Genomic DNA, 20303 nt, shown 5'->3' on the forward strand with positions numbered 1-20303 from the left:
GAATGAAAACCCACACACAAACTCTCTGTCGTTACAAAAGCCTGGATGATCCGTCAAGGATGTAAGAATCAAAAAACATGCCCTGGTGGAAGTTGCGTTCGCTGATCTCTTTTAACTATGTGCAGAGATTAGATGATCTGATAAGATTTGGCGTCTAGGGATCCAATCATGAGATGCCGTTGATATAACGTTGTAAACTTTATTTTTCTGTTCCAAACATTTCAAAGGCATCAACTTTCCAGGACAAGGACTCGATGTGATGCTGACGCCGCGAATAATCAGTTTCAGACAGATCCATGACATAATTTGAATATTCGCCAAATCGGCTTTGTCTTGAGATTTTATTTTCCAAATAATAACTGCTAAGATCTTGCGCGCCCTAACTGCTGCCATACCCGTGACGCAATATTAAAACGACCCAGTGGTGAACCTCGGAAGGGCGGGAACCTTGGAATAATGTCTCAGATGTTTCGTACATATGGCAATTTATGGCATGTTACAGGATGTTACCAGACATTTGATCTGTATATCGATAGAAGTGCCAGTCTATTGAACCCAAAATCCTCCTCAACCACAGAAAGTGGGAGCAAAATGGAACATTTAAGCTTTCAACAGCTCAAAGGAGAACAAAACCTCTACTTTTGTGGATAGACAGACGGATGGAAATTGCACGAATTGTTTCCCATTTGGGCGTGGCGTGGGCACAGTCCATAGTTATTCCGAATCGCATCTGTCTGTGAGATTTTCCAACAACAGCAGTTCATTGGTTTGATTGGCTCAATCCTACATTCGAACACACGCAATCACTTCTCATGACTTGGCAGACAATACAATACAATACACAGACGGATTCATCGTAGATCTATCGACCTATCGACAGATCAAATGTCGAAGAAGGCCCGTGTGTGTGCTGCTCTATATCTGGAATATTTACATATTTACCTCTTTGTTTAATGGGTTGTTATCATTTCAATATAGCGACTGCAGGCAAAGTGTTGGTGGTCAAATAAATAAATGGTGGGAACGTCTATGACCCAATTCTTTCGCTTCACTTCTTGAGCAACCTCGATCAATTGTTCAGTGCAGCAGTCGGTCAATACATCAATTTATTGCCATACAATACTAAAAACCTCATACCTAACGGAGGCACGATTTATAGTTCATGGGTGAGTGTTACACTCTTTGGGCAAACCTTCATATATCCCATGGTCATCACCCTTTATATCAAACGATGACCATGCATACAACACAGGGCTTTCGTGCACCAAATTCCTATCCTTCGTTTATGTTTCAAGTGGGATGAAAAAAAAAAAAAAAAAAAAAAAAAGCTAAAAATGGCTTGGAGCGGCCAAAGCACAGCACTCTGCAACAAATGTTTCCTGAAGCTTCGTAATGCATGCTGCGTTTTCCGATTAAACCACCACCTTGAACACGACTGTCATCACATGATACGCGACCGTTTCATTTTGCGACTGTTAACTATTAGTTAGTTAATTAGTGCTTATTTCGTGCGATCTACAGTGGGTGTGCTGTTGATCGACCACCTTAATTGTCGAGATCACAGATCCATTATTCCTCAGAACAGAAGGATAGTGGACTTCTCGAGTTTGGAAGCGATATTGCCACACCAACCTGTTCCCAGAAAATGAAAAGCGTAAAATTTTACGTGATTGGGTGCGAAGCATGCCAAACGTGTCACTGAAACCTCTGCTTCATGGGAGATGATCGTGTCTTCCATCGGACACTGGGAAAGAATCGACACTCAGGAAGATGTCGTATCAAATTTCGAAGCTCAGCTAGACGAGAATCATTTCCCAAAGCAGAACTCAAAGGGGCAATGTAAGAGGTGAACATTTAGGGCTGAGGGGGATCCAATTCTTGATAGATTTAATGCCCGCCTGGCGTTAACGAATTCAGTGACGTGTACCGAACACAATGCAACCGGACCTGCCACTGTGTTCATGGGATAATTAACCAACCACTTTTTGATACCCTCCCTAGGTATATTTATACATAATTGACTCGAAGCCTGGGGATAAGACCGGAGCTGCTCTTAAGCTACCAAGGATGGCAGTCAAATATCCCCGTTCGTGGACACATCAACAACGCAATCATTCATGATGTAGGTGCTTTTCATGAAAAGCCTTCCTGCTATCGTTCTCTTAATGTTTGCGTTTCCCTTTGCTCTACTCGAGTCTAATCGCCCCCGAAATTCCCCAGAGGAATAATGCGACTTGGTATTGTTTGTGTGGCACTTGTCTCGGCCTATCTACCAGTGCAAACGGTAGCCAGTGAGGTAGATGATCTCGCCGCACAGGGTCTTGAAATTCGTAGAGCTTATGATGCCGAAATTGGTGGCGAAAGGACTTGCGATATCGAAAACACTGCTGTCAGGAGGGAATGGTATATATATTTTTTCCAAGTGCTTCTATCTTCGCGGATAAAGACCAAGACTGAATACCCCTGCTTAGGAATACATTGACAGCGGATGAAAAGAAGGAATATATCAACGCCGTCCTGTGCTTGCAGAAGCTAGAGTCGATTTGGCCACAGAGTGAAGTCCCCGGTGTGAGATCCAGATTCGACGACTTTGTCGCCCTGCATATACAACAGGCTCGCTTGGTCCACTTTACAGTAAAATTTTTCTTTATATAACCATTCGATCAAGACCTTTGACAATATGAAGTTAATTTATTACCCACTAGGCTAGTTTCCTTGGATGGCATCGGTACTATTTATGGACCTATGAGGAGGCCTTGCGAAACGAGTGCGGTTATACAGGACATCACCCATACTGGAACTGGGCTGAATATGCAGAAGACCCCGTCAGCAACCCAATGTTCGATGGCTCTGAAACGAGTTTGTCTGGGAACGGTGAGGCAACCGACCATGGAAATGTTACAATTGTGCCTGGGCTAATTGTTCCGTCGGGAACTGGCGGTGGCTGTGTCATTTCCGGACCCTTCGCAAGGTGACTAACCCTACCCTACATCCCCCCCTTATTTCCCTGTTCCTTACAGTATGCCGTACCTTGATATAGGAATTTACTTAACCCTTCTCAGCATGAGTGTCAACCTTGGTCCCATAACGCCGATTATGCCAGACCTACAGCCAAACGGCAACGGATTGTCGTATAACCCCCGCTGTCTACGACGAGATATATCCTCCATTATCTCCAAGAGATTCACCAAGACCTCAGATATTGTCGAACTCATCACCACCAAGAATGACATTCTATCCTTCCAAAACTTCATGCAAGCAGATCCCGTGACCGATTTCATCGGCGTGCATGGTGGTGGGCATTTCATTACCAGCGGTGACCCAGGCGGAGTACGTACTACCTAACCCTCCAACCGCTTAATTTATAGGACTCCCCATCAAGGGCGCACTACCAAGCGGCTAGCATGTAATTTAAACAACCTAGATAGGATTTCTACATCTCCCCGGGCGACCCGGTCTTCTACCTCCATCACTCCCAAATCGACCGGATATGGTGGATCTGGCAGAACCTGGACCCAGCGAATCGCCTGCACGCAGTGGCCGGCGGTACGGAGATGTATAACGCTTCGTCGCGAAACGGAACCGCAGACGACCTGGTTGATTTAGGGTATCTGGGTGATGAGTGCAGGCTGGGAGATTTGCTCAGCGCTACTGGTGGTCCATTTTGCTATATCTATCAGTAAATAGGTCTGGTCTTTTCAAAAGAGGAATGTGCTACGAATTTGTGCCTATTATGACTCTGAAAAGCGTAACTTGGTTAACTATTTTTCTAGCTTGACTAAGCATTTTGTTGGACCGAGAAGTTATTTTAATAGGAGAGTTCCGGTTCCATTAGTTTGCAGTTGGTTTAGTACGGTACTACCCTTTTGTCTTCCAGAGGCGTTTCTTATCTTCATGTCCCACAGTAAAGCTCATATCTTCATTGAGCCGCAGATGGTAGGGCACTGACGATGGTTCGACTTTACATTGTGGCCTCCAAACCCATGTGACGTGGGTGAGTAGACTGAGATGCTAGCCACCCGGAGGGTGGTATTGAGGCTGGTCCGAAGACGCATCCATAAAACCTCCTCGATATTCGAACTGAAGTTCACATGACAATCATTCAGCCATACAGCACGATCCCCGAGAACGAGATCCAGGAGAGAGCTGGCTAAAGCATGGGATGGCATGTTTCTTAGAGCCCTGTCGTGTCCTTTCACAGTTCGAGCGATAAGCAGAAGAACGCAAGTTCCACACTTCTCAACACCCGACGCAGGTCGCAGTCGCTGCTGGATGCAGGTGGTGGCAGCTGGATGTGGGCGCATCACGTCAGCAAAAAAGGGGGCCAAGACACTAAACCAATAGCCGTAGTGTACTTTCCTGATTGGGAATGACAATATCTCATTCTGGACTAGCGCCGGAGGATGAACACCGAAAACATCCCAACCCCAAATAATTATTTAGTGAAAAAATGGAGGCCAATCTCCCATGCCATGGGCAAATGAGAAAACGGCGCAAACTCTGAATGCAACCAATAAATAAATAAATAAATAAATAAATATAAATATAAATAAATATATATATATATATATATTATTGGGGGCAGTAAAAAAAGGGACTTCAGAGCCACGGGAGAAGGAAATAAAAAAAGCAGCTCAAATCGATGCAGTTGCGACCTTACGGTTGGTTCAACCGCCATGAAAACCTTGCTGACCATCTTCGCCAACAAAGAAAATGTGGCGATGCGTGGGGGATGGGTGGTTCCGCCGGAAGAGGGGGGAGGCGGGGGGAGATGGATTTTGCCTTGTGTATACCCTTCTGGCGGTCAGTCAATAGGAGATAACCCACGTATGTATGTATTTTGCATTGTAGGGTGCTGCTGTGCATTGCTATGCATGCAGCACCTGGTTGCTTTAAAATTGTCTTGTTTCTGGTGCTTGGTCTGTGATGAGCTTGGCTGTAGTCGATAAAGACCGATGCCATGCAGCGTGACGTAATGAATGTATATGATATGTGACTAATTAGTCGATTGGCACAGGGGAGAGCGAGGATGACGGGAAAAGGTGCTGAGCCGATCAGGGTGATAGATAGATAATACAATGTGGGAGGGGGGAAAGGAAAAGGAGGAATGAATGGTGACATGGGAGCAGAAGGCGACCCATTCAAAAATTGAAGAAGAAAGGAGATTTTAGGTCACGGAAGACAGCACACTCCCCCCACATCCCAAGCTCCTTCAAAATGCCAAAGAAGTTAAACTTTCAGTAAGATATTGAATTGCAGAAGAAAATAAATCAATATGGGAATGCAGGATTTGATTTGAATTATATCAGATATAACTGCAAAATCATCCTTGCCGCGATCTCACCATCCCCCCCGCGCCCCCTTTCTCTTACACTTCACGCTTCCCCATATGCCCCCACCTATTCAACCATCCACACCCGTCGCCAAACAAGGGTAAAATAATTATTAAATAATCTGGTAGGGAATGGTATGTACGCAAGAGTGGAATAGAACGAGGGTGTTGTAGATATAGTAGACTAAGTAATGCACAAAGCCATAATCTTCCTACTACCCTCCTCTGCCCTCCTTTCTTCTCTCCTTCTCAACATCGCAACAACCACCCCCCCCAACTCACAAAATCATCAGAACAAACATCTCGACAACGCTGCCAACAAAAGGAAACAAGACAGAATAAAAATAAATGACACCACAAAAAAGCAAGAATGAAGCAACGCCCATCCACTACTCCACCATCTCCCCAACACCAACTCCAAAGCCCCACAAAGACCTCGCCGCCTCCTTCGCGCAGCACGCACGTTTCATACTCTCCGCACCCCGCTGCAACGTCAACGACAACGGCGGTAATGTAGCCGTACAACCGTTGCTGCTACTATTGCTGCAGGCCGGTGATGAACTACTAGTATTGACCGATGACGATGACGATGACGATGATGATGACGATGATGACGATGATGATGATGATGATGATGATGATGATGATGATGATGACGACTGTGGAACCAGAAACGAGTCAGCAATATTGCTGTCTGTGGTAACAACGGTTGTGCTATCATCCTCGTCACTTCGAAGGTCATGCAGTGTTGAGAAGGCTAGGAGTTCTTCGCGGACGTTGGTGTGGAGGGCAAGGTCATCGGAGGTGGGGCGACCGCGTTTGCGGGAGGGACGAGGACAAGTTAAGATGGAAGTAGACATGGTTGTAGGAGTGCTGGTGGCGGTGGTCGTAGTGGTTGTACTTGGTGTTGGGTTGGTTGTGTGGGAAGGATAGCAAGAACGCGGTAGGGCGCCAGAGAGTACACAGAGACCGTGCGCCGCTTCATGGGCTAGATCCTCAGTGGGCTCTAGAGAGAAACCCGAGAGATCAGGAACGCCTTCGCTACTACTTTCTCCGGCGGAGAAGGGTTCTGGCGACGCGTAGAAGTCCGTGGGCCAGCTTCCTTTGTCAATCCGGGGTACGATCGTCAAGTTCTTTCGGTTATCCTTGGAGTAGGAGTAAGTCTGTATGTTCGTGCATCGACGAGTCGCCCGCATAGCCAGACGTGACTGAGCAGGCGCGCAGGTCCCTGATGCAACGGACGAGATTGACGAAGAGCGGGACGATCGAGATGACCTTGTCGATGTCAGAGAGGGGACATCGGATATCATGGATTCAGGGGACGAGGCGGATGAGGCGGAGCGGGCCAGGGAGGAGCGTCGGGCAAGGGTTGGGTAGGATGCATCGACGGGGGTGGTTTTACTATAAGTACATTTGGGTCGTGGATCGAAGGTGATGCGCTGCGCGCACAAGCTTTGTGCTTGGGACATGGCGGCGCAGATGGAGGGTTTCCGAGAGAGGAATCCACCAATACTCACTGCAGGAGTACTGACGGTGCTTGACTGAGGGGTAATATGTGGAGTGGGAAGGGAAGTAAATTTAGGGAGAGGTGGGAGTTGCGTGTATGGGTTACTTTCCAGGGTAGGGAAGATATTTCTGGCTGCTGTGGGTGTCTGATCATTATTAGTCGGTGGTGGTACAAAGGACATACTGTCCGGAATTGGCATAAGACTAGGAGGTGGTGTACAACCGGTACCGGTCATGACATGGTCAGTTATGCCCCGGTACCGGTCGGTTTCCAGATCGATGGTGTCGAGTTCGGGTGTCAACAAGGGGATAATCGTCCGCCAGGATAGAGCTTCACCCTTGGGGACACCCCCAACTGTGGGAGTGTACTTCAGAACTATGTCGGTCCAACGCTGAAAGACAGACTCGGAGATGTGGAGTTTCCACCCCACAGCTTCAAGAAAAGATAGCTCATTCTGGTTAATCTCCAAGGTATTTAAGCCTGAAATCTTACTCCACGCACGAGCTGAGTAGTTACGGTCTTGAAGGTACTTGGAAGCCAGAATGAGTGCTGATAGAAACATGCGTCTGCCGCATTGCATCGAACGGGTGCAGGGCTGGTTCCTGGATTGCTCCTTGGTGAAGTCATGCTTAGGTACATGAGGCTTAATCATGATGAGATAGTACAAAGCTACTTGCAAAGTCGAATAGCTGGTCCGTGACCGTCGAAGCGTTTCCTGTATGAATGTACGGAGAGGCAAAACCCCCCTTGATCCCAAGGGTGTATCATGGCGTAGTGCTACGACCGACAGTGGCCAGATGGATTCGACAATCTGAGAGGCCGAGTCTTCAAGAGCAGAACACAAAAGAGGACACAAAGATGAAATTAGAGAATCGAACATGAGACAGGATGAAGACGGGATTACACCAGACTCACCAACAAGATTGTCGACAAAATTGACTTTCCGATCACACTGGCGGACCAGGGACGGAGGAGCTCGGGAGCAGGCAGAAGAAGATGAAGCATTGCTATAAGTACGTCGGGGATTCTGCCGCAATTCAGGTGCAACTGCGGCGTCAGCGACTTTGGAACCACAACGTCGGCCAGAACGAAGACAGTGGAAGTTCGATTCACTTGACGAGCTCAAACTTCTACTTCCCGTCTGCTGTGAGTGTGAGTCAGCAGTGCCTAGGACTTCATTTTCCCAGATCACGTCGACAGAGCTCGTTGAAGAGGAAATGGAACTCTGCGACGGGTCGAGAGAGAAGACAGAAGACGAGGACGAGGAGGCTGATGAGGCAATGGACGATGCGTAAGGGTGTGGCTGGGTTTGAGAATGTGGAACTTTCTGAAGGCCTGGGTTCGCAAGGCTGAAACCCAGGACGTCCATTACTGGCATGTTCGGATGGGTATTTTCACGACCACGATAAACACAGGCCTTTTTTAGGATGGCGAAAAAAAGATGTAATCAAACCCTTATTTAAAGATGGTTTGTCTTTTCCCCTGTTGGTGTTGTTTTTTGGGTCGAAACTAAAAATATCGTATGGGAAATGTCGAAGGTAATGGGCGATTTGGTAAAAGCCGGGGTAATATTGATTTTTCCGGGGGAACTAAACCGTTTAGATAAAACCGTGTAAGAAGTGCAGTAGGTAGTCCCGTCTTGATTATTGTTGAGAGGAGACGGGGACCCTCTCTATACTAGGTCAGAATCCAGGATGGAAGGCAGTTAAGGACTGCAAGGTTGGTAAAAAGGAGGTCGAGATGAGTCGCAAAACTATGTAGGAAAGGAAGAAACGTCCTGATGGAGGGGAGGTAACGTATTGGAGTAATTAGATTCCGATCACCAACATTGGTGAGTTCCAAATGGGGGTGTGATTGTATGTATATCCTTATGTATATTGTGTAGGCGCACGGGAGCGAGAATGGGAGGAGGTTGTTTAATAAGGACAATGAGACAAACAAGTATTAACCGGATCTGAGTATGAGTAATTTGGGAATATATGCAGGTACCATGCAGCGGAGAGCGTAGGCTGCTTTGATCAAGTACGTGGGAGATTTGGGTGGCATGCACTCAGTTTCCCAATGCACAAGAGTGAAGCAAAGGAGCGTGACTCTTCTTAGGGCGGAGGTACCCGGCTTCAACTCAGAGGCGGCCAGTCATCTTGACGGTGTAGTTGTATGAATAATAGGAAGAGGATGACAATTTGGAATCTGCTAAGCTGGCGATCGGATCGTTGGAATATGACAAGACAGGGTACATCGTCACCCTGAAGCCTCTCTCTTATTTATTTAGTTTTTATTTTGCGTTGTGAACAAAACAGACAAAACCGCGGCGGAGGGAGACGAGGAAGGCTGGTGTTGGTGGTTGGTGGAGCCCCGTAGTTTAAGCTTGCTGCTGTAGGCAGCACCAGCTAGTGTCTTGCGCTTAATTCCAGGAGCCTGTTCTGAATGCTAGTTTGCAGCGCAAATAAATAGTCAAGAGGGTTCAGATGGAATGCTCGGGTTTCCAAGGACAGGGAATCTGTTGTTCTCGTGCTTGGTGGCTTCGAATGAGTGAGGAGGTGAGTAATGTGGGCGGTTGGTGTAAGTGGTGGTGTACCCTCGGATGTGTGGAAAAAGGCGAGGTTGGGAGAGACGGAGAAGAGGGACGGGGGAAGAGGGAGGAGAGTGATTACTGTGGTGGAACAGAACTTATTCCGCTAGCCGTCAGCGAGTCATCTTATATTGCTATGGTTATAATGAGGAGGGAGACAGAAAAAGGAGGAGAATTGAGCAATGGAATGTTTGACGATTAGGTTAGGTTTGGGTTTGTATGACTGATTTCGGAGTCAGGGCCAGTGACCGGGTGGCGATGTGGCGAGGGACCGGCAAGAAATAATCATAATAAAGCGGAAACAGTACGGGGTAGTGGAGTATGAACTTAACTTACCTGGGCAAATAAGGGGTTGAAGAGTTAACAAGAAAGCCAAATAATGGAAAGCAATAAAAAATCGATATTGTAAAAGTAAAAATTAGTAAAAGGAAAGATAGGCCGTGGGGAAATTCAAATATGAACCAGTACGATGCTAAGTCAATAAAATGGAGAGGGTTGGAGGGAGAGATGGGTCGATGAGATAACTGCGCTGGTTTCCAGTTAAAAAGAGTTAAGTTAGTTTGAACACTTCATTATTGTAAGTTAAATAGCTGAAATTACATTGAAATGTTAAGTTTCTTTTTGTTTTTGTCTTTTCTTTCTATTATTTTAATCCTCAGCTAGGCCAGGTAATAAAGATGGATGGATGCATTTTTGAAGCAATCTATCATCAGTATTACTTGGCTTGCAATAGGACAGGGGGTAAGGGGGCGATATAGATAGAGCAGGTTCTTTGTTGAAAACAAGTGAAGGCGTGGGGATGGAGTCATTGACGGCGTGCGCTTTTTTTAATCTTGTCTTAATCTGTCTCTTTTTTCGCTGTCTTGCTGATGTTGATGCCGGGCATGTTAGGCTTTTGGGGGGGGCTGGGCTGGGTATTGGGGCTGGGGCTGGGGCATTATTGGCATCGGGGGGAAGGAGAGCGGCGGCAAAACACTATTATGGATCCTCTAGGCATCATCTTTTGCAGAACAAGTAAAAAGATTCTCGTTTTCTAAAAGGACGAAGGCGAAAAGAAAATATAATAGGGGAATAAAGGGAGAGTTCAGATGAGCAGGGTGTTTAGCGGTGTTTTGCTATGCCATGGGTTGGTTGGTTATTGCCTGCCATCGCCTTTGAACATGACCATAAGAGTGGCATCTATCCATCGGCATCGGCACAGGCAGCAATGAGAGCCAACAGGAATTGGGATGACTGTGATTATTCATCACAAGCAGAGCTGGGGAGGCCAGCGTTTGATCATAGTAGGCTTATTATTATTCTCTTGGCTGGGGCTGGCTGGTTGTCCCTTGTTTTTGCTTACCTGAACTGAAAAGGGAGAAAATAACTAAAGGACTCTAATAAAAGATTTCAAAACAAGGCGGCCGGCAGGCAGGAGGCGGAACTCGGACGACCTATGGAGGGCCCGGTCGTATGTTCACGGTCATAGAATGAGAGGAAGATGCAATGAAGGGAAAATTAAGAGATTAAGAAGACATAGTTCGGTAAGCCGTATCAAAGGGGAAGGTGTACAATGGAATAGTTAAAAATAACTGAGTAGAGAGTGTCGAAAGCCGGACGATTGACTTCAGCTGAAGAGAGATACTGACAAAAAAAAAAAAAAAAAAAAAAAAAAATTCAAGAACAAGGAGGAAGTGATAGTTATTATTATTATAAAAAGGTCTGGGCAAAGATCTGCTGTAGCACTAGAGAATCATCGACATCGAGAGGAGAGGAGAATGCGGCCTGAGGCAAGTCAAACAAAAAATGTAACACTCTATTTGGCTGCTTTTCTTTTTCTTTTTCTTTTTTTTTTTTTGGATTCTTCTTTTTGCTTCTGTCGAGAGAAGAAAGAAGAGGCTGATGTGCAGAGGCAGGCTCTTTACAGGCTGCATGCGGGTAGAAAAGCAGTAATATGAATGAAGTAGTTCATGTTGACTGTTTGTGTTTTCTTTTCCTCCTCCATTTGTGTCATGGATGAATGTAAGGGAGAAGGAAAATATGGAGGAGTCAAGAGAAGAAGCGGGAGGGAAACGGGTAGTTAACTGATTAGGGCTAGGGATGAAGCATGGCTGCCAGATTGGATATTGCGTGAGCCGCGTGGAGACAGGCTCAACAGCGGGCAGATTTTAATTATCATTATTATTATTGTTATTATTATTGTTATTATTATTATTACTATTACATCTATCTGCGGAGCACATACGGAGTACATTGCAGCAATAGCGATGGCGATAGATACAACAGGGATGGTTGAAAATATGAGAACAAAAATCAAGTAAACTAATTCCATCTTTTCAGATTAGGTTACTGTTTTACTGTCATCGGATCCACGGTTTTATGAATTTCATGTTTTCGTCGGATCGCATCAGGTCAGACCAGATATTTATGTATGTACAGTGCCGGCGTACGGCGTTGTGCTGTTCAAACATTGGTAGTGATATATTAGATGCCCGGAAGGAAAATCCTGTTTTATTATCAGTCTCCGGCTATAGTTGAATAGTATCTTGTCTCACGGGAATTACAAATCTTCTGCAACACAAACCACCTCATTTGATATGCTGTTCTGGTTTGAAGCCAGGCAAGAAAATATCAGACACGGAAGTCAACCGGCGAAAGAATGTTTCGAGTCATTAATCCTTCCTCGCAAACCCAAAACGAGAGCTGAGAAAGCGGAGATCTAGCGCCCGGATCTCCAACTGCCAGACACGCGGGCGAGCAAGGTAGCCCTCATATATATAGAAATTTCTGTCCAGTCCCTGATGTATGGAACATTATGACTGTATCCCAATCTCCTTTCTCCACCCACCCGCCAAGCCGTAGCTAAAATCATAAATAGCCCGGGGGCCCTTTACCCACTGTTGTTCTACTTGGCACTTCTCTCGCCTTCTGTCCGCTAATAAGCTATGCCGGATTTGCTTGTTCCTTCAAACCTTGTTCCTTTACTCAGTTGACAGAATCTTGGATCCTTGGGACTACGGCGGCTTGAGCCAATTATGAGGCCTATTGAGGCTAGGGCGGTGGGTATGGATGGTGAGCTGTGGGTATCACGCCTAATTTTCTATGTGGTGGTGGTGATGATGATGCATGGGGCTTTGTCTCTGCTGCCTGTGCAGAACTTTGTCTGATCATTCCTGATGTTCTTTCTCGTTTTCGTTGTATGGAAGAGGAAGAGGAGGAAGAGAGAAACGGACGACGAGACTGAGTTCTTCCTTTTTGCTTTTACTGCTTGTGCAATGTAACTATGATGAAGTACGGCATACGGAAGGGCGTACATCCCATCTTGTCCGTTGCCAGCTCGCTCGACTATGGTCGTTGGTATCGGCCCCAAAGACAAGGGATATAAATAGCTGTAGATTTTTTATCTGTCTAGTTCAAATTTGTTTAGGTGCGAGTAAACGCATCGTCACCGTCTGGAGTCCACATACTACAGTCAGAGGTTGGAGTGGCTTGGCAAACTACTATTCTTCCAGCTTTGTCTCCCCTCCCAATCGACGGGTCCCGCATCGTGTTGGATTGGCAGGCAATACGAGGAATCCAGGAGAATCATGACTCGGAACACAAAAAAATAGCAACAATAATCCCGCCCAAGCTCTGATTAATAATAATTGTAATTACAGCCGTCGGATAAAATTGTGGTGTGATTACTAATAATACGTTGTAACTATAACTAACTAATGTAACTCCCAACCGAGCAAGGACACCTGGCTGAGCGAGACCCAAGTATAACTAAAGCTTATAACTAAAGAAAATCCTTTAAAAAATAAACTATGCTAGGATTTGAGCATCTGTCTTATATGTTATTCTAGTTATTGCATTTTTGGGAAGTTTTATAATTGTGATTATTAGACAGAAAATTTGGATGTATTTAAATAATTAATCATATATTTAATAGATAAATTGAAAAAAGTAATAAAAATTTGAATATTTTCTGTAACAGATTGATGTCTAAATGATATTATTTTTTATAATCAAAACTATATATCTGAATCATTCTTTACTTTCATTTAGATTTATTTTTTTTTCTTTCAATTAAATTTAAATTATTCTTTTTTCACTCTGATATGCATAAAACTTTATATTTATTTTTTTTAAACTTTTATTTTTTTTATTTTTTTCTTTTCTTCTTTTAAAAGAGTTTGTTTTTTTATTTTATAAAAAAGTGTTAAAACTGTATTCAGTAGTATATCTATTATATTTTAATTAATCTTTAAAATTTAATATACTTTTTTTTACTTTCATCTTTTTTAAAATATATATTATTTAAATATTATTTATTTATAATTAAAATAATAATCATCTTATTATATATCTTAAAAATAATTTTAATTTTAATTAAATAAATAAATAATATATTTCTCTACTAACTTGATTATTAAATCATATAATATATATATTATCACAGCTTCAATCTAGACATAGATAAATGAGTATTTGATTGTCAACTAGATAAGCTACTTTCATGAAATACTAAGATGCTCTATGAAACAAAGGTCTGAGAAAGTCTTTGTTTATATATCTTTTTCATCATCTCTTCTTACTAGTGATTGCTATGTTGTTGCGGGCAATTTCTGTGAAGTATTTATTACAGAGTAGTTGTTTGTGAAATGATTGCTAGGCAGTCTTTTTAAAGCAGTTGCTAGATGATTACTATTACCCTTTTCAGTCAATGTCAATATCTGTAGTCATATACTGTCATATGGCAGTAGCCAGCGCTGTAGCCAACACCGTCATATATAATGCTAATTTTTATAAATTTGCTTAATTTTATCACATAAACTACTAGTTAAATATCATATAGAGATGTAGATCATGATTGAGATATTATAATAAGCTAGTCATTAAAAACAGCTAAATAACTAATATATATGAAAACAGAAAAAAAATTGTTAAGGAAAAAAAATAAAACATATTATATAAGAATTAAACTTTTCTTTAAAAAAAATAAAACCTCAGTAGTAAAAGATTTATATAAAAGTGATTGAGACATTGTCTCAGTAGTAAATAGTAAAGATGTGAGAGTGAAGTTTCAGTAGTTAAAGATTATATAAATAGATGAAGATATTATCTTGATAGCATTGTTGTGATAATGCTGAGCTTTAATAATTAAAAATTATATAAATATAGTAAAGACATTATTTCAATAATGTCATCTCAATAGCATCATTTCAATAGTATAAAGACAGAGTCTGAATATCATAAGAGTTAGAGCATAGCTCTTTAAAATATTTCTTTCTATTTATAACAGAGTCGGTGTCTTCAATGACAGTGAGTGAAGTGTTGAGAAGTTAATAGCGATAAACAGTTTTATACACAGTGAGTGTAGCAGTGTTTTTCAGTATGAATCTGAGCTCTCAGATTAGTTGAATATAGTCAATGCATTTCATAAGCAGTTTCTGACAGCAGTAGTTTATTCATTCATTGCAGATTTCTTCTATTTTATATTCAAGCTTATTGTTCTCAATGAGTAGCTCTGACAGTTATTAATCATTCTGTTTTCATGAGAATAGTGAATCAATAACAGCTCATTGAAGATGATTCATATGAAAGACACTATAAATATCAGAAGATGTGTCTAGATAGTAGCGATGACTTTTTAGAACTTCAAGAACTGTGTATGTTACATGACAAATATATAGTAAAACAGAAGATTGATCACTTTGTATATTCTTAAAACTTAGTCAAACTTTGTCTCTGACATTAAAATGTTTAGTGAACTGTTGATACTTGTTGATCTGTTTTTTCTACTTCCGCTAAGCATTGATCATCACAGCTTTCACTCACTCATGAGCTTCTTGAAGCTTCTGAATATTTAAGTCAGTTATCTGTATTGAGCTCTGAGAGTTCAGATTGTAATCATGTGAGAGAAAGAGGAAGCTTATACTCATTATTGCAAGGCACGGGGTTCCCTATTGAAGAGGGTTCCTGCTGTATGGGCCTTCTGGAACTGGAAAGTCCAGTTTCAGCTTATCTGTTACCAGGCGTTTTGTGCCCAATATATATATACTCAATATTTCGAGCATTGATGACAGCTGTCTAAGCAGTTTGTTTGCCCAGCTTCCCTTGCATTGTGTCATTCTCTTAAAAGATATTGATGCTGCTAGTACAGCATGAATAGAAGACAATGAAATGATGAAAAACACCTGCCAGGCCGCGGTAGGTCCTTCACAGAAGAGCAAATCTCAGAGAAATGTATCTTTGTCCGCGTTTCTTAATGCTCTGGATGGCATGTCTTCACGAGGAGGTTGATTGCTAATTAGGACAACAAATCACATCAAGTGTTTGGATGATGCACTCATCCACCCTGGCTGAGTGGATAGACAGGTTTTGTTCCAGCTTGCTGATTAGAAAATGAGTTCTCATCTTTTATACACAGTTTTCAAGCAGTCAGATGGGAATCAGCGCACTACAGGAAAGGAGTTCAAAATTGAGTAACTTGCAGATGAGTTTGCTGCCAAGGTTCTGGGCCAGGTATTCAGCCCAGCTGAGATCCTGCTATCATTCCTGCTTGAACGCAAGCAGTCAGTCACCTAGTCGCCTACCGACGCAGTGGCTGACGTGGAGAATTGGGACGCCAAAACCAGCAAAAAAAAGGTGAAAGGTGAAAAATTACTCCAGGGCACGCGCAATTATCAACCCCACACGCCCTTTCAAAGATCTTGCAGAGAGCACCTAGGCGCACAGTGTGTGATCTACTGCGAAAGCCTGGCCGACACAACGCAGTCTTGCATCTCAGTTTTATGTTTTCGCAACTGAATGTTTGATGTGGATGATCAATCTGGGAGGCCCTCTGGCGTTTTGTTTGATGAGATGATTTTTCGGAGTTTACCTTCTAGGCAGGTGGACTGGGACGGATTCTACAAATCTTCCCCGGCTCTATTGCTTGTGGAGGTCACCTGTCAGGCAGTACACCTGTGAGAACTAATGCGCGCGTTTTGTTCTTTCTTTCTTTCCTTCTTCACATTTTTCTGTCAGTAATTGTATCTGATGGCAACACTGCTAGTTTTTACACTGAATCTCGATGAGTCGCGTTCTATCCGGCGCAAGATTCCCATTGCTTGATTTTTTTTTTTGTCGTAGTTTAACAATTGATGGAAATTAGTCAAATTTTGTAAACATCGCTAGCCATACATCAACGGGAAGCGTGGAGGGCGTACTGTAGATGGCATAGGAATCTCCCTCAGTTCGTAGGCTCTGTTTTTCCGAGTTTGCTTAATACGCCCTCATCTGATCAATGAAACTGTCCCTAGCTCACCAGCTGATGAATCCCATAGGCGATGTGATCCTTCGCGGTCACTCCCTGTCTGTCTCGAAGAAGGACCATTAACGTAGGCCAGGGGGTTGAAGGCATATAAAGCCCGTCCTCCTCCCAACTTTGCTTCTATCGCTCCATCTTCCCTTTCTCCTCACAAAAGTCGTCCCAACTTTGTGAATCACCGGACGCCACACTTCCGTCATGAGTACCAGGACAACCCAAACTCCTAAGATCGAATAACCAGAGACTGGCTCGGTGGACAGCAGAGGTGACAGTGGTACAAGTTCTGCCACAGGTGCACCGAAAACTCCCATTCTTCTACTTATAACCGGTCGCAACTAACGTCTAGAGCGCAGAAAGGAATGGTTGTATCGACCCGGGAACGAAAATGGCCACGAAGGTCCAGCACTCTGGAGACCAGCAGCAGGAGAGCACTGCTAAGTCTCAGAAGGACCTCTCCCTGGACTCTACTAGAACGAGACCGACATCTTCGGCGCCGGCAACACAGCTTTGGGAATCGGCGGCTCACAGTTATGTATATTGTGAGGAAGCTCCCGCTGGAAAAGCTATCCATATCACTCTCTCCAGAAACCCGCTCAACCTTCAACCCTCCAAAGCTGTACCAGATTGGACTTGACCAATTCATATAGCTCATGCAGAGAGCCCGCCAACGATTTCCTTTCAGCAGATGTACAAACCTTCCAGTCAGGAAGAGATGGACTACATCAGCAAGAGGTTTGAAGAATATACCGATCGAGTGAGACGTCAAACCCATATATTGGACAACTTTGACAATGCAGTTATCCTCGCGGACGCTAGAACACTATTTTCATATATTGCGCTTCTGGAGTCGACAATCAAAACCCAACGGGTTAAGGTTGCACCCCAAACTTATACGAAGTGCGTTAACCAACACATCATGATACTAGACCGAGACGCCATCCAAGAAGAGAACCATGCGATCGGTTGGGCCTGCAGGCCAGGAGAATTGTGGAAAGCAGCAGCGACGTTTTTGAAGTACACAGCGACCAGAGATGGGTCACTAAAGGGGAGGTGCAGATAGTCAGCAAACAATAGTCCGGTGCGGTTCCGAGGCCAAGGGTAGAAGGGGTCAAGTCATTCTCGAGGAATGAAAACCGCATACTTGACGGCCTGCCGGGGAATAGGAGACATTGTAAGCTCCAAGTTTCATATAGATACCGTAGGTTGTATAGGATATTTTTTCTAGACCTAGATACATCTTCGGAGAGCAGTAAGAGTACTGTTTATATGTTCTTCCTGTCGTTGTATGTCTGCTTTTTTTACCGCCACTATGTTGCAGGCGCTTATGCAGATCATTTGATTGGCTATCGTTTGCGAGTACCGTCATTTATTCCTGGGCAGCATCGGACATCCGATCGCAACAATCTGGACTCGTGATAAGTACTTGACGGATAGGCACAGACAACTTCAGTTTACATAATCCAATGGCAATTGCCTGGATACTATCGAGGCGTACTGTCCCCTTGAGGAGCATCTCACGGTTTTGCATTGTCTCTTAAGTCCATGTCTACTCATCCCGGACAAGAGTCAGATGGGCCAGCCACTTTAAATTTTCCCCGTTGACGCGGAACCACTTCATCACTACCGAAAAGGCGGTTATGACCCAGTCGCCTTGGGAGAATACCTGAAAGCTGGAAGGTATAAAGTGCTACTAAACTAGGATGGGGAGGTTACTCGACAGTTTGGGCGGTGAGAGATCAAAGGTTGTACAAAATTGTGTGGCTCATGTAGTTATATCTAACTGAGAAGTTGCCTGTTTGCAGGGAAGAGGTTTATGTTGCTGTCAAAATTTCTGTTGCGGAAGGGGACCGTGATGAGGAGACGCGAGAGCTCCAAACCATGAAGGAGTTGGCATCTCATCACATTTGTCTGAAACATATGGTGCACATGCTTGATGACGTCGATCTAAAGGGTCCAAATGGATCTCATAAATGAATGCCTGGTTTATGAGCTTCTGGGGCCTAATATTCCGGACACGATTGATGCACACTTTCCTGATGGGAGACTCCCTGGGAAGCTTGCCAAAGTCATTGCGGAGCAAAGTCTTATCAGGTTTGATAGCTTGCACCAACAGAATATTGGACATGGAGGTAGGTCACTCTCTTGGGGATATTTTGAACAATTCTCACCTAGTATAGATTTGCATACCTGCAATTTGGCCTTCACTATGCCTTACATGGAGAATGTAACCGAAGAGGGGTTTACTGAGATGCTAGAATAACCAGAAATTGGCTATGTCCGAAGGAGCGATGGGAAAGACCTGGAGCCTGGCATACCCAAATATATCATTAGGCCTACCTCATACTGGACACATTCTTGGAATTCGGCCCAGTCAATCAAAATAATCAACTTCAGGGAATCGTTTTTACCCACTGCAGTTCCTCAAACACTATACACACCTCTACCTGTTCAGGCACCTGAAGTTATATTTCAAGATCGCATTAATCGTTTTGACTTGTGGAGCATGGGATGCATGGTGGGTGAAATCACCCGAGGCTAAAAGCTATATATACAATGGTAAACTGATAGGTATGACAGCTCTTTGAACTTTCCACAGGCCAGCCACCTTTTGACACCTTCTTGATAACACCCACAATTCTTGTTGGCCAAATGCGAGAGGTGGCAAGTGATGACCTACCTGAAGGATGGCAAAGACTATGGGATACAATGAACGCAGGGGCGGCAAAACCACAGAAACACTGGGCCCAACTTGCAGGAATGACTGGAAGAAGTGTACTTCAAAAGCCTGGAGAGCCCCGATCTCACAAGAGAGGACATAGTGAGGCTGGGGCAAATCATTGGAAAGTTATTGCAGTTTGAGCCGTCTGCAAGAGCGTCGGCAAGACAAGTTCTAGATGACCCTTGGTTTAATGAGTGATTAGCCCACAACAAACAGTCATTACATCGAGAGTGTGTGTGGCAAACTCGTTCTCAACCAAGATTGTACCGCTTCATCGTAACTCCAGTTAATTTAATGAAACATTTTAACTCTGCAAAAAATTCCTCAATCGGATTCAAGTCCGGCTAGTGGGGCGGCAGATAAACCAATTTCACTCCCGCGTCCGCACACACCTGCCCAATCCGCTCTGAACGACGAAACGACGCATTGTCCATATTATTTCACAACAGATTTAGGCTAGGGTCATTTTCCACAGTGCTCAAGAAGCTGGGCTATGAAGTCCTCACAGATACTTGCACGGGGGCCATGCCAAGGGGTGACCAGCCTGTCCGTCTGAACCCAACCCTTTTATCGCATTCAGATTCATCAACGTACCCTTGGTGATATGACTGAAAAGTCCGATCAATTGTGCAAATAGCTTTCTTGTAAGTCGGCGTTTCGCTCCCTAGCTTACTGCCGAGCAGTCTTTTTACTTTTGGCGACAACGGCTCTTCTGAGTCGCTGGAGGTTGTGGCCAGGGTGTGGAACTCATCCCAGAGGAAGGTAGCCATCTCATCTAGATAGAGACTGGGTTTGTCAGGCAGGTGGTCGCAGAGCGCTCTGATCATCAGTGGTTACGGTCCGTCTCCGGCCTATTCGAGTTCGGGGTGCGTGGACCCTTCACCCAACTGCCGCAGG

The 20303-nt window shown here is 44.1% G+C and overlaps 6 protein-coding genes across 6 annotated transcripts; 4 read left to right on the top strand and 2 right to left on the bottom strand.

Moving 5' to 3' along the window:
• Positions 1-2227: 2227 nt before the first annotated feature.
• On the top strand, positions 2228-3683 carry PAAG_00580 (tyrosinase central domain-containing protein; the record flags this gene model as incomplete). The annotated part of the gene is made up of 5 exons (XM_015844067.1): positions 2228-2403; positions 2472-2634; positions 2706-2971; positions 3063-3330; positions 3429-3683. 5 exons carry the CDS (start codon positions 2228-2230, stop codon positions 3681-3683), a joined length of 1128 nt encoding a protein of 375 aa, XP_015700402.1.
• Positions 3684-3911: 228 nt separating this feature from the next.
• Positions 3912-4304, bottom strand: PAAG_11127 (hypothetical protein; the record flags this gene model as incomplete). The annotated part of the gene is made up of 1 exon (XM_015846829.1): positions 3912-4304. The coding sequence occupies one exon, from the start codon at positions 4302-4304 to the stop codon at positions 3912-3914; it is 393 nt and encodes a 130-aa protein (XP_015703633.1).
• A 1417-nt stretch (positions 4305-5721) lies between these two features.
• Positions 5722-8217, bottom strand: PAAG_00581 (hypothetical protein; the record flags this gene model as incomplete). Its single annotated transcript, XM_002797996.2, has 1 exon — positions 5722-8217. The coding sequence occupies one exon, from the start codon at positions 8215-8217 to the stop codon at positions 5722-5724; it is 2496 nt and encodes an 831-aa protein (XP_002798042.2).
• Positions 8218-17072: 8855 nt separating this feature from the next.
• PAAG_11128 (hypothetical protein) lies at positions 17073-17321 on the top strand (the record flags this gene model as incomplete). The annotated part of the gene is made up of 1 exon (XM_015846830.1): positions 17073-17321. One exon carries the CDS (start codon positions 17073-17075, stop codon positions 17319-17321), a length of 249 nt encoding a protein of 82 aa, XP_015703634.1.
• Positions 17322-17372: 51 nt separating this feature from the next.
• On the top strand, positions 17373-17747 carry PAAG_11129 (hypothetical protein; the record flags this gene model as incomplete). Its single annotated transcript, XM_015846831.1, has 1 exon — positions 17373-17747. The coding sequence occupies one exon, from the start codon at positions 17373-17375 to the stop codon at positions 17745-17747; it is 375 nt and encodes a 124-aa protein (XP_015703635.1).
• Positions 17748-18644: 897 nt separating this feature from the next.
• Positions 18645-19546, top strand: PAAG_11130 (hypothetical protein; the record flags this gene model as incomplete). Its single annotated transcript, XM_002797998.2, has 3 exons — positions 18645-18816; positions 18952-19202; positions 19265-19546. 3 exons carry the CDS (start codon positions 18645-18647, stop codon positions 19544-19546), a joined length of 705 nt encoding a protein of 234 aa, XP_002798044.2.
• Positions 19547-20303: the final 757 nt, after the last annotated feature.

Source organism: Paracoccidioides lutzii (assembly GCF_000150705.2).
Source record: "Paracoccidioides lutzii Pb01 unplaced genomic scaffold supercont2.1, whole genome shotgun sequence".
In the NCBI taxonomy this organism is placed as follows: Eukaryota; Fungi; Ascomycota; class Eurotiomycetes; order Onygenales; family Ajellomycetaceae; genus Paracoccidioides; species Paracoccidioides lutzii.